General features: G+C 39.4%; 1 protein-coding gene across 2 annotated transcripts in view; it reads right to left on the reverse strand.

Annotated features, from left to right (window-relative positions):
- The window catches only part of GABRB1 (gamma-aminobutyric acid type A receptor subunit beta1), a 129,363-nt gene that overhangs the window by 47,986 nt on the left and 68,288 nt on the right, over positions 1-13,089 (reverse strand). For both annotated transcript variants that reach the window (XR_012835364.1, XM_075752223.1), the window contains exon 4: positions 12,837-13,057. Coding sequence is in view for 1 of the 2 variants with exons in the window: in XM_075752223.1 (XP_075608338.1) it covers positions 12,837-13,057 (221 nt within the window). In the remaining variant the exon portion in view is untranslated. The remainder of the gene's footprint in view (positions 1-12,836; positions 13,058-13,089) is intronic.

Genomic DNA, 13,089 nt, shown 5'->3' on the forward strand with positions numbered 1-13,089 from the left:
TTCAAGTTGCTTTGTCCACGCTTTTGACTCTTGCTTTAGGCTCCTAGAAGCTCCAGTATTTCTGATAGTTCTAGATTCTTCCCTGAAAGATGATGTCTAATTAATTTGTAATGCAATTAAATATGTTATCCCACAACTAAATAAATTGTATTTGAAATACCTACCTCCTCATGTCTGCTCAAGTTGACTTCTCAATCTAACAAAAAGAGGTCAGATTTGCAGTTTAAGGTGGGATTGTATTACCAATGCTATAGCAATACTTGGTAATCTTACTTTATTAATAGGCTTTACAAAATTAAAACATTCTAGTTGTCACACATTTTGCCTCTTAAAATGAGGATAATTTGGCCTGGCAGTTATAAGACCATGTGTGTTGATACTATAGCAAAAGTGCTCAATAGAGGAATGTACTATTGTATTTTATAGAGTAATTCATTTCACATTTTATTATATTCAAGGGCTGAGCTATTTTCTAGATTGTAAATTTTCTTGCAGCTACTTCTAAATTAGGCCAATGATATTTGAGAAGAAAGATTACGTTCTTTTTCTTTTAAGCGGAGATATTTGTAGAAGAGTGAAGGTTAAGGAGAAAATACATCGTCTGAAAACATTTTTTAATGCATAATTATTCGCATCTTAGTGTTGTACTCAAAAAACCAGTTCTCAATCTGTGTTAAAGTTACTTAAACCTACTGTGTTTGATTGCCTTAGTGAATTAACCAAGGTAGGGTTGCTCTTTATGCTTATACCCTTAAACAGTTGATATGGTAGGAGCCAACCTTCTGTGTGGTGTGGCACAGAATGGGTACGGCCTGACGGCTGTGAGCTTTGTGAGCAAAGGGGATGTCTTTGAGAAGCAGCCTGGCACCATTTATTAATTTTCCTTTTTCATTTTGTGTGTTGGTAGTGAATGGGCTGTCTCAGCATTTGGTGTGGATTTCAGCAGCTTTAGGGTAGTGTTTGTTAGGACAGTTCTTGTCTCTTTGAGAGAATACCTAAATTAAGACTCCTCCCTTTTGTAGATCTAAGTGCCTTCATCAACTTGGTGCAGGTCTGGTAAAATATTTGCTGCCTCCCCTAGGACCTTAATTTATCTGCCTGATACTTTTATTGCATAGAAAAGGTACGGATTTACCCCCCAATGATGTCACTGATCAACATCAATATAAATGAAATAAGAGCGAGTTTGGTTTTGAGCAGCTAAGAACTTATATTTTCTCCCTTAGTAATAACTGTTCTCGGCAAGCTCAAAATTAATAGTATGTAAACTGAAAATCTACAGCAAAGTACAACTTTAATTACTGACCCTTTTAAATTTTTATTATTAGAGGGAAATGGATTTGCTTTTTATTAAATGTCTTTTTAATGAACTTCAAGACCTGGAAAACACACATACTGTGGTATGTACCAAACGTATGCTGATATGAAATGTACTGCTTAAAGTATGTTAGCATATTAGGATTCAGCACAGACCTCTATTGCTGTCTACATAGCATTATATAAAAAGATATACTAAATAGTCTGTACTGCTAACAATACATACCAGCTCTATAAGTTAAACTGCAGTGGTTTTTAGAAAAGCTTTTGCCTTTTTCTTTCGAAAATACAAGTAACTGGTGTAACTGTATATGTACATTTGGTGTATAAGCAGCAAGAAATGTGTTCAAAATCTAGTATTTCAGGGAAAAAGCAAATATTATAAAGTTAAGCAAACTTAAGCACTAACTTCTAGAGTATGAAGATGAAACACGTGCTGCCGCAACGGTATGTATGCAACTGGCCACACCGATACAGTAAGAGTTGCATAGCTCACTTGTGAAAAGCTTGGGGGGATTTTTGTTCTGGTTGCTCAGTTAGAAGATATCTGTGCACCTAACAGGTTATCAGGCACAAGCTTTTATGGTTTGTGAGAGCAGAAAGCTGAGATGGTAAATACACAAAAGCTCCTTTCTCATCTGCTACTTGTCCCCTAAAAGCAAGTAAAGAAAGAAACACTCGTAAAAAATTGCCTATGATATTATTGGATGAAGTGATTCTTAGAGTGTATATAATAATATTTTATTTGAAATTCTTCTCAATCAAAAGAACTTTAGTGTTAATCTCTGCCATTAAATTTAATTTTACTTAATTTCTGTCTCCCAAAACGTTTGAGGCAACTATAAATAATAGCATTATTTATATACACTAGAGATGAACTTTGGTGTGAATGGAATTCTTTTAAAAATAAATAAATAGTAAAAAAAAAAAATTAAAGACCATTATTTTTGGAAGTGTAATTTTGATACAGATTGGGTTGACAGTGAAAGAGTAATAATTCCAAAGTACTGGAAGACATTTGTACCTCTGATATGACAGAAAAGGAGGACTTGCTCAGATTTAGTAGGCAGAACATGGTCTGTAAAACAGAGGATAAGAAAATCATCCAAAAGCCATTTATACCAAGACAGGAAGAAATGATGTGCTGCATAGAAAATATGTAATCCATACTTTGTGGTGTCCTTCATCTTTAAAATTAAACATTTTTACAATGTTGTCTAATTATTTTTTAATTGTTCTTTAGATAATATCAATATAGCTAAATAGTATTTTAACAATATTAATATATTTAAATAGGTGACATAATATCAGTAATCTGAGTTTGATCTAGAATCTGCTTGAATTAAGTGGTCTTTGAATAAAGCCTAGTGGGCTTTGCTCTACAAAATGCTTATAATTCAGTTCTTCAAAGTGCTGTACTTGATAGCCACAATCAATTAGAGCATCTAAAGCTTGTGTTTTAAATTCAAGCCTGTGAAGCTAGTTGCTGTGACTCCACCAGACTGCTCATGTACTTAACTACTGATTAGAAGAGCCACTGCTCACGTATTTAAAGCTGACTTCATGTTAAGTACTTGTGTGGGTTTTTTTGTTGTTTGTGTTTGGTTTTTTTTAATATGTTCTCTATAGGGCTCCTTCAACCCGAAGTGTTTCCCCACCTTCTTCTAGGTTATTTTCACACTAAATTTTTATTCCATTTTCATGTACCATTTTTAAGTTGAGTGAAATTGGGGGGAAAAGTTCTAAATCAAATACAGGGAATTATTTGACAATTCAGTAGGAGTTTATGAATAGTTTCTCCCCACAGAGTTCTGTGTTTCTGCCACGTCTGCTGTTTACTGGGGTGAGAGAAGGGGGAGATTTGCCGCGTATGCCACTGGAGGGATTTCAGCTTGCATGATGTCAGTGATGAGGACAGCACCTCTTTTCAGGATGGGCTGCCGGTGGCTTCCCCCAGCTGTTTGTGAGCCCCTTCGTGCTAAAGCAAGACAGCAAGGCTGTCTCTGAGTTATGCCTGTGACTTCCTACCCTGCCCTGGCAGCTGGAGAAAACCCTAGCTTTCCTCCTTTTTCTTACAGTTTTCAGTCTTCCATTTCCATTTGTGCTATTTATTAACTACCAACTTCCCACTTTGTTTTATCAAGCCTGCGGGTCCCTTTTGTGCTTGACACTGAATAAAACCTAAGCATTTCTGAAGCAGTGATTTTGGTTTGCACGTATGAGCCCATAAGCAGTTGCAGGTTTTCTGGTTTACCTGCAGTAGTAAAGGTCTACATAAATGACACCTCCTAAGTGTTAAGGGCTGTACTCACTTTTGTCTTAAATTGTCCTTGATTTTGGCTGTGTGCTTTCAGTTATAAATCACTACAATGATCTCTGTCTCAGGTATTCTTCATCAAATGATGTTACAGAAATGATAACGCCCTGTGTTGATTGGTATGTTACATTATGTACAATAAATGTGTGAGTAAAGTAGTAGTGAGATTGCATTTCACTGTGTAAACAGCATTACATGGTCATAGCATAAAGGTTACAAATCCAACCACTCCAGAGCAAGGAGGTGCCTGAATAAAGGTTGTCTCTTTGATTTCCAGCTGTGGCATTAAGCAGTGAAGTACACAGCAGCCTCTGAGGATGGGTATAGAGCGATGTGGTATGTAGAGTTTTCCACCAGTGCCCAGCTAAATACCGGCAAAGTAAAACGATGAATTGAGCTTCATGCAGCAAATGGACTAGATGTGCTAGTCCCCCACTGATTTATCATCCTTATTGTTGTGTAGCGCACTGTCCTTTCCAATCTTTGTACATTAAGTAGGGGAATAAGAAACCACAGGCTGGGCATGAAGAATCTTGGAGGAGCTGGAAGAGGCAGATTTGGGGAGAAGTGTTCACACCTGGAGAGGAGAGTGCAGCTAAGGTGGCGGAGAGTATAAATGCAGCTCAACATGTAAGCTGGAGAAAAGCCTGGCTGGACCTGAAAAAATGTTTCTGAAATGCAATAGGCCCAGTGGGAAAGCAGAGCTTTGTGCTGCTACTGCTGCGTTGCCTGCTGCTGGCAAGTTAGATGGCTGCAGGGCACACCCAGCCTGGGGAGGAGACAACCATTAAAAATAAATAAATCAAAAAGTACTTTTTATTGGAACTAGAGTAATGCAGCAGTTGTTTCTTGTGAGCTTAGGAGTGGCTGGGTTACAGTTCCTTTATTCTTGCTATTTTTTATTTGGTGTCTGAATATAATTACATCTCTCTCTGCGTCTGAAAAATAAAGTAAGCACATACAATTTCTGCAGGATTCTCTTACTCTGTTCCGTATTTTTTCCCTCAACTAGAGCATATAACTGTTCTTCAGGTAGAATTGTTCACTCATTCACTAATAATGAGTGATGCTAAGAGTGTCTCATTCCCTGATGCTCCTTCACCGTTCTTGCATTAGAGCTATGAGACAGACTACACCTGTGCTGCTTCCTCGTGCTTTCAGCAGTATTTAGACAAGCACATCCCTCAGCTTTTGTGTGAAAAATAAGCTATACCTTGGTACACCAGTGCCTGCCTGAGTGCTACTGTGCTTCATGCAGTAAATTGCAGACTGTAGCTGTATTGAGATGATAATTTTTTTTTTCTAAGAATGTATTATACAAACCAGTTTGCAATCTCTATCAAATTAACTGCAGTGTGTGGGAAGTGACCTGGGACAGACTGTGTCAAATGAACCAGTTTTGCAGATGGTAGGAACAACCCTGAAAACGTATTTTAGCTTATGGCAACATCACATATTGATGGTGTTGCAGTTCTCGGCCAGATGTTCCCTGTTTTGACTTTATAAACATGCAGGCTGGAGGAGTCCGTGCTCAAGCATGAGAGAGCGTAAGTGAACTTTGGTGCTTTTTTTCCCTCTGGTAGCTGCCAAGGGCAAGGAGTAGCTCTTTCTCCTACAGCTACTTTGTTGGAGCAAGTCCAGAGGAGGGCCACAAAGCTGATCAGAGGGCTGGAGCACCTCTCCTATGAGGACAGGCTGAGAGAGTTGGGATTGTTCAGCCTGGAGAAGAGAAGGCTCCGGGGAGATCTAATTGCGGCCTTCCAGTACCTGAAGGGGCCTACAGGAAAGGTGGTGAGGGAGTGTTTATGAGGGAGTGTAGTGACAGGACAAGGGGTAATGGGTTTAAGCTGAAGGAGGGTCGATTTAGATTAGATGTTAGAAAGAAATTCTTTACTGTGAGAGTGGTGAGGCACTGGAACAGGTTGCCCAGAGAGGTTGTGGAGGCCCCATCCCTGGAAGTGTTCAAGGCCAGGCTGGATGGGGGTTTGGGCAACGTGGTCTAGTGGAGGGTGTCCCTGCCCATGGCAGGGGGGTGTTGGAACTAGATGATCTTTGAGGTCTTTTCCAACCCAAACCATTCTATGATTCTATACTGCAGCCTGGTTAATAAATGCAGCTGTATTTTGGCCATGCAGGCTGTCTTCCATGCGTAGACTTGGTGCAACTGCTTTCTCCCCATGGGTTTAGGTACTGGCTGTTGCTCACTCATCTCCTTGCACCAGCCATGCCATGCCTAAGGACTGGGTTATTGACTAGGAAGAGGAGATGACAGTAGGATTGACAGAGGGGCACAAACAATTCGAACAGTCCACAAGCAGCGGGAGGGACAAAGAGGAAAATCCATCTGCTTCAGGATCAATTTGCTGTGTCCTCTTCCTCTCCTTTTTTCCTTCTGAGTTAAACAAATGCCCCTAGCAGTGTATCTCCTGTGATTAGGTGCCATGCTGGCTGCCCATCAGGCACATGTGCTCATTTGAGGGTAGTCTGTCAGAAGAAAGTTTGCAGCAGGCCCAGTGTGACCTGTTGCAGGCTGAACTGGCATCCACAACACACACGTGAACTGCCCCCCTCACCCCTACCCCTTCCTAACGGCTGTACATTGAGGAATGTATGCATTCCCTGTGAATCCTGAAAACTGACCCTCAGAGACAAATGTTTTGGGAGGTGGAAGAAATGGCAAATATCTGACTTATGTTTGCAAAGTTCTTGTATATCTTCAGGTTTCAAAAATACAAAGGAAATCCCAAATTGGTTCTTGTGAGCCTTAGTATCAGGTAATCACATATGAAAACACTAAGTATTAGAAAGTACAGTTTCTGTGTCAGCTGTGATCTAATGTCTTGCTTTTCATTGGATTCTTCACTCCAGCATAACACTTTTGGTTTTTGGTTTTTTTTTTTTTTTTTTTAAGATGCCTGCTGCTAAATCTTTCGGCACTGATACATGGAAGACATAGCTTTTTGTATAATTTTCAAAACTACTCTATCACCTGATAAAAGAATGCTTTATAAGTTGTTCTGTATTTTTCTGTAGAGTGAAATAAAAAGTAGCTTTTTATTGCAGCTAGATGACATTGGGTTTTATCATTTAGAATGACTGCAGTCTTTTTTTTTTTTTTTTCAGCTGGAGCTGTTTAGTAACGCCAGTGAGGACAATCTATTGAGTACCAGTGTAAGTAGGCTGCTTGTTGCCATGATGGGATGTCCTCAAAAGGACCAAATAACTGACTCTTCAATAAAATCCATGAAGGTGTTTGGAGGAAAAAAGCCCAGAATCATGGCAATACAAAACCAATCCACAAAGCAGTGAAATTTCACTGCACTAAAAGATGCAAGTTCCTGGCTAGCAATTTTCTTTAGTAACACTCTCAGATATATTGCCAAAATAGAGACAGTCAAGAAGGGAAGTTTACAGTCAAATTTACTTTTAAGATTATATTTAAAAACAAAGCATTCTGCATTTAAATATAGCTTTTCTTGTATTCCACCTTTAGGATATGCTAGATGGGCTTCCATGGGTATTGCATGAATAAGTGGTTAGTAAATCAAATGTTGCCTGGGTCAATTCACACTTGTGAATTGGTTGGAGGTAGGTGGATGTGTCTGACAGTGTTTATATCACAGAAAATCTCTGTGTAAGAAGTGGTGAAATAAGTCCTTATGTTGAAGACACAGGAAAGAATGATCCTTGCCCCCTTGCAGCTGTAGCAGTGCCTAGCAAAGTGGCAGCCTCTGCTGCAGCAGTATAAAAATATATGGTCTCATTAAACTCAAAAGTTTGCAGTGCTCCAAGTCAGATCTTTGCATCCTTGTCACGATATGTTCAGTTCCCCTGCCTTGAAATAAATGAAGACCTGCTCTAATGAAAGATGGGTTTGTGTTTGAACATCAGAAGGGCGGGAAATCTGTGTAAAGTTATGACTAAAGGTATGTTGCGCTTCTTAACAACTAATACTTTTGAAGGATGTGCTGCTTTCACCACACCAGATGAAATTCTGCTAATGTTTATTTTGAGGCAATGTCATGATAAGAGAACAGATGTCTCAAAAGCAATAAGATGTCATTGTTCTGCTAGTGAAATGCTAAGAAGAATTAAGAGGTGGCATAAAAAACCTAGGAAAGGTTGATTTAAATCAGAGCTTCCATTCTTGACATTATCATATAAGAATTTGAATATGGAATTCAGTACAATATATTTAAGGAAACATTATTAATTTCTTAAAGACAGATTACATGTCTAGCATCTTACCCAGGAAAGGAGGAAAAAGGAAAAGCAAAAGAAACAACAGCATGTGTTGATTTGAGAATCCAAAGCCTTGGGAGAGATTTCTAGACAATCTTGCCTGAAAGGCAATAAAAGTAATGAGAGACACTGCTAGTGCCAAAAGGGTCATAGCTAATGGGATCTGATGACTTCTTAAAATGTGGAAAAAATAAAGAAGAATCTGGTATTTTACCAGCTGTACTGGGATCAGGCTAGAGCTGTCTCGGACACCACCTTGCAGTGCTGCAGGTTTGCACATTGACTCAAAGGGATTTTTTTTTTCTTTCGCTTAGGAAGCAGGTGGCTACGCCACAGAAAATAATAATAGCTGCTGGTGGGAGTACTTGATAGAAACTGAAGAATCATGTGCTTCAGGTACATAATACTTAACAGTGACATTCAACTTCCCTGACACATTTGAAATGGAATTCAGTGGAAACATTAACATGAACTTAAATACGTTTATGTGTGTTTAGTTGCTTGGGTGATGGGATGAAAGAGTTATTTGGTTAGTAATGTTACCCATTATTTGGTACTGTGAATAATTAATAAAAGTAGCATTTGTAGTAAGAGACATAACAGCAATGCACAATTCTAGAGGGCAGAAGATTTAGGAGTATCCTGTGTCCGCACAAGTTTATATGCACACATTGTTCTTTAAGCTATGGGGATACAGCAGCTGAAAGTTACTGAAAAAAACCAAGCTAAAGGGACTGTTATTTTCCAGTATAGAAATAATACTATAATGGCAACATACTGAAGTGATAATGCTTTGTTATAAGATTGAAAACCAGTCCAGTGTATGTTTTCCTTGTTTATTCATCTGTAAAGCCAGATGATTAACTTTGTTTTATTTTTCCTCAACTCCGTGGAGACTGAACATTGCATTAATGCCAAACTGTCAAGTACATGGATACAAGCAAAGCAGGTTATTTAAAGCTGCTGTGGTTGTTCCAATTCCTGTTTAAAGAAACCAGTAAAATTTCATATTTGAGCCTGAAAAGAAACATTTAACTCTGGACTGAAAATAGAAAATTTGTGTGGGGAATAGGAGGCACGGGGGAAAGCAAGCATTTAAGTTATCCTTGAGACATGGTTTAAGGCCCCGCCTAACTCGTTGGGAACTCGAACCCTGGTCTGCAGCGTAACTGGTGTTGTCTGTCTTGTTCAAGTCATGCCAGGCCAATGCTCTGTCTTCAGTAATGAAAGTGAAACTCACAGGTCACAGCTCCTGTGTAGTTTGGTGATACTGTCTTCACACTCTACTATATAGAAGCTGAACACAAGCTCATATGTTGCAAAATTTTTTTCTCTACTTATAAGACTAAAATTGGAGCTGTGCTCAAATTTCTAACAGGCAATGCTGAATTTTACCCAAGAACATTTTCTGCAGTGTTTTATTTCTCATGAGGCATATGTGTCATCTGGTATTTAAAGAAATTGCTGTTTGTATGATATAAAGGCTGACAGAAGCATATTTATTACTGTCATGAAAGTGACCATTAATAGATGCAAACAATGTAATAATTGCCATCTGTTGTACTGTGACAGATGCACTCAACCCCTTAACTAAACTGGCAGGAGTTTGGTACAGCATCCAAAGGAGGCTAAGGCCTGAGCCGTAGTTGGGCCAAGAACTCCTCTGGTTTGAATTTCCTCTCTGAAAATCCACGAAGGAGCAGAGAGGCAAAGTGAGCATCAATACATATGAGCTTGGAATGCTGATCATGCGATTCACCTGTGAACAGTGGGTGGCTTTTCCAAGACTCATTAATCAAGGAACAAAGCAAACTGTGGGTGCAAGGAGTCTCATGCATACCTTTCCCATCACATGTAATTTGACTGCAAGCCAACCACTTCATTCCATAAATGTGACAGCCTAGGTGAGCCTTTGTTGAGCTCTCCCTGCTAGGCAGGGTGGCTGCATGGTGGTGATCTCCCCTTGAGATGGAACACCTCTTCAGGTCGCTCCTCGAGGCAGAGAGACCCTTTACCAATGGCAGATTTTTGGAAAATGACTGATAGTATGCTGAATTACTACTAATGAAACATTACTAATTCATGTAGCTATTAAATATTAATTATTATAAACTTTGTATAGATAATTTCATTAGACATAAACCATTGTCCAAGTCTGAGACTAAGACTGGACCTGGCTGTACCTAAGGCCCATCAGGAGTTTAGAAAGCCAAGGGGTCCACTCTGAACCTCATGATTCAATGGGAAGATCTTCCTTACCCTTTGTGTCTCTGGTCTCTGTGTGAATCGTTCTAACTTGATTCCAACTCAATTTTCCTTTGTATGTTTCTTCCATGTAGTAATTAATAAGGTGACCCTTGCCATCAAACGTATTGAACCTTGGTAAACCACTGTTAAACTTTGTTCAGTTCTATCAAATTTATTGAACTCTGTCAAATTATTATTCTACCTCAATAAAAATTATAGCTGCTTCTCTGTTTTGAGTGAGGTGCATTCCACTCTTTCACGACATGTATGAAACCTGTTTTAATGTCTCTTAACTTCATTCTTCTGCTCATTTGTTATTTGTCCAGATTTTTCTTGTGGGATGGGGACACTACATGTGTTTTCACTGGTAGCTGGCAGACCAAAGTCTGCTAACCAGATGTGTCTAAACAGCTGCCTTGTCCTTGGAGAAAACATGGCACATCAGCTTGAGCTGTGAAAAAGACCCAACAGCTGAGCATCTCTTTCTGCGCGTGGTTGGTGATGACAATGCTGTCAGTGGATATGGGTGCATCTGGCAATACTTGGCCCTGCTGCACCCCGAGTCCCTGCTGCTTTCTGTGGGGTAAGGAAGTAGGGAAGAGCCCCAGGTTGCCTCTGTGCCAATGTGTGTTAAGGGCACAAGGCAGGGGTGAGGGAGGAGAAGGGAATCAGCCAGTACTAGACTGCAAGTATGTGGAATATAGGTTGACCTTTATGTTGGTGTGTTTGCTGTTTATTTGGGTTTTGGTTTTATTTGATTTTCCTACTGAGAGCAGTGAGGTATCGGATGGGGTATTCAGTTGCAGAGCTGCAGCTGTTGCAGAGTTGCAAAGCTGCTGTTGAACCATTCAAATGGGTATTTAATTATATGAACTAGTAACCTCGTTATGCGAAGGTGACCATCTTTGCTGTTGCACTAGAGGTTTGCCTGACCACCTCTGAGAGGAAGAGCACAGACATGCTTGGGCAAGGTCACAGCTTCTTAGCCAGGCTGGTGCTTTGTGGATGAAGCACGTGAGAGGACTTGCAGCAGGTTCACCAGATGTGTCACAGCTTCTTTTTCTCTTTCTGCAGCAGACAGTTCTTGATACCAGATGTGTGGCATGTGTGTCGAAGCACATGCATAGCATACATTTCTAGGTGTAGTTTATATTGTATACAACTGCTTGTGAGGGACTACTTGGCTCTAATACGCATTCTTGCCACTGTGCAAATCCTTCAATGTAAATAAGTTTAGTTCCTGGCCTTAAAATAAAAAAAAAAAAAAAAAAAAAAAAAATATTTTGAAAAGTTCTCAGGTCAAAAAGTTCTGTAATGGTAACTGCTCTGCTAAGCTGATTTTCAGGAGTCAGTTTGATTGAAAGGAACTGTAGGAGGTCTGAAGGCAATGGGAAAGATGTATTTTTCAAATGCTCTGTTTAGCAGATGATAATGACAGCCTGTAGTCTATCAGCTATTTCCTCATGGGTTCCTTGCTTTCTTTCTCAGAACTGAAGCAGCAGTTTTTCTGTACCAGAACAGATCTGGCTGTGTCAAAGTGCCTGTGTGGTCATCGGTAGCAATTGATGCGCTGCCTGCAAATCTGACAAGTTCAAAAGAATACTTATGATGAACCAAAATAATAATTTTTAAATATTTTTTTTTTGTTTCTTGTGAAGCGTGAATTCATGGGTTGGAAGACTTTCTCTGAGTGCATGGGTAGTGTTGTGTTTTAAAAGGTTATGTTTTTATAGGCTAAGAAGCCATTCCAAACTTTTGTTTTCAGTAAGCTCTAAGTTATCTTTCCCCAAGCATTATTTTTGTTTTGAATTGCTGCAGCAGTGTGTCTTTATCCCAGTCCTATCTTATGTACAATTTTGAAGTATTTCAGCTAGGTTTTATGTTTTATGACTTCTTCCTGATTAACTGAGGTATGCTTTCAGGTTTATGTCCTCTGCACATTATTTTCACTGTTGAACGATAACAGTGATCAAAGTTTGTTTCAGGCAGGCAATGTTTATTTTCCAAGCAAAGCTACCTTAACTTTAAAAATAATGCAAAGCGTACTCAGGCTCTGCAGCAATCTTAACATAACAAAAACTTAGTTTAGTTTTAATTTTACATTTGTGTACCTTAACATTAGATTGTGCCTGTTCAGATTTTAGAATCTATTTTTATCTACAGGGGTGAATATAAGTTGCACTGTATGAAGAAGCAGTTGTGGTGTAAAGAGGCAGTGATAAACCAAGGCAGATTAAAGAAAACCTGTACTCAGATGTATAGGTAATCCTTAAATAGTTAATGTAAATTTACAAATGTCTTGTTTTTATTCCCTACCAAATGTTGGTCACACTTCTTCAGATGACTCCCAACTTTCTATTTTACATTGTTCTAAAGAACTGCTGGAGAAATTTCAGAAAGAAGGAAATGTTTGTCTAAGCTGTGATTGATTACCAGGTCAAAACCACAATAACTCCTCAGTAGGATTAATGTGCTCAAAAGAGCCGAAAGAAACAAAAGCATTAGGCTTTGGTAGTTACGGTATTTTTGATGCCCTGAGGAAAATTCTTGGGTGTGTTGTGGTTGTCTAGATGCAGTATTTGCTGACTCATAAAGCTGCACTGAGAAACCAGGAAAAAAGAGAGGAGAGCAGAATTGGTGTTACCTGCACTTACCAATCACGACTTCCATTCTGCCAGGGCAGCCATATAGCTGATTAAAAAACCCAACGTACCGTAGGCCATAAAGGACTGTCCCATCTGGATGGAGTCGAATCATTCGGTTTTTCACTGTCACCCCATGGACAAATGATTTCTTGTCATTTTGGAAATACGTGTCTGGCACCCAGAGCTGGTCAGCCACTCTGTTGTCCAGAGTTAGGTTCAAAGGTATTCCAGAATAAGAGAGCCTTTTATCCCTCCAGGACTGCTGGAAGTACATGGTCAGGGTGTAGTCCTAGGGAAGAAATAAAAAGGGCTTTTTTGTAT

The sequence above is a fragment of the Balearica regulorum genome, chromosome 4 (genome assembly GCF_011004875.1).
Source record: "Balearica regulorum gibbericeps isolate bBalReg1 chromosome 4, bBalReg1.pri, whole genome shotgun sequence".
Lineage (NCBI taxonomy): Eukaryota > Metazoa > Chordata > Aves > Gruiformes > Gruidae > Balearica > Balearica regulorum.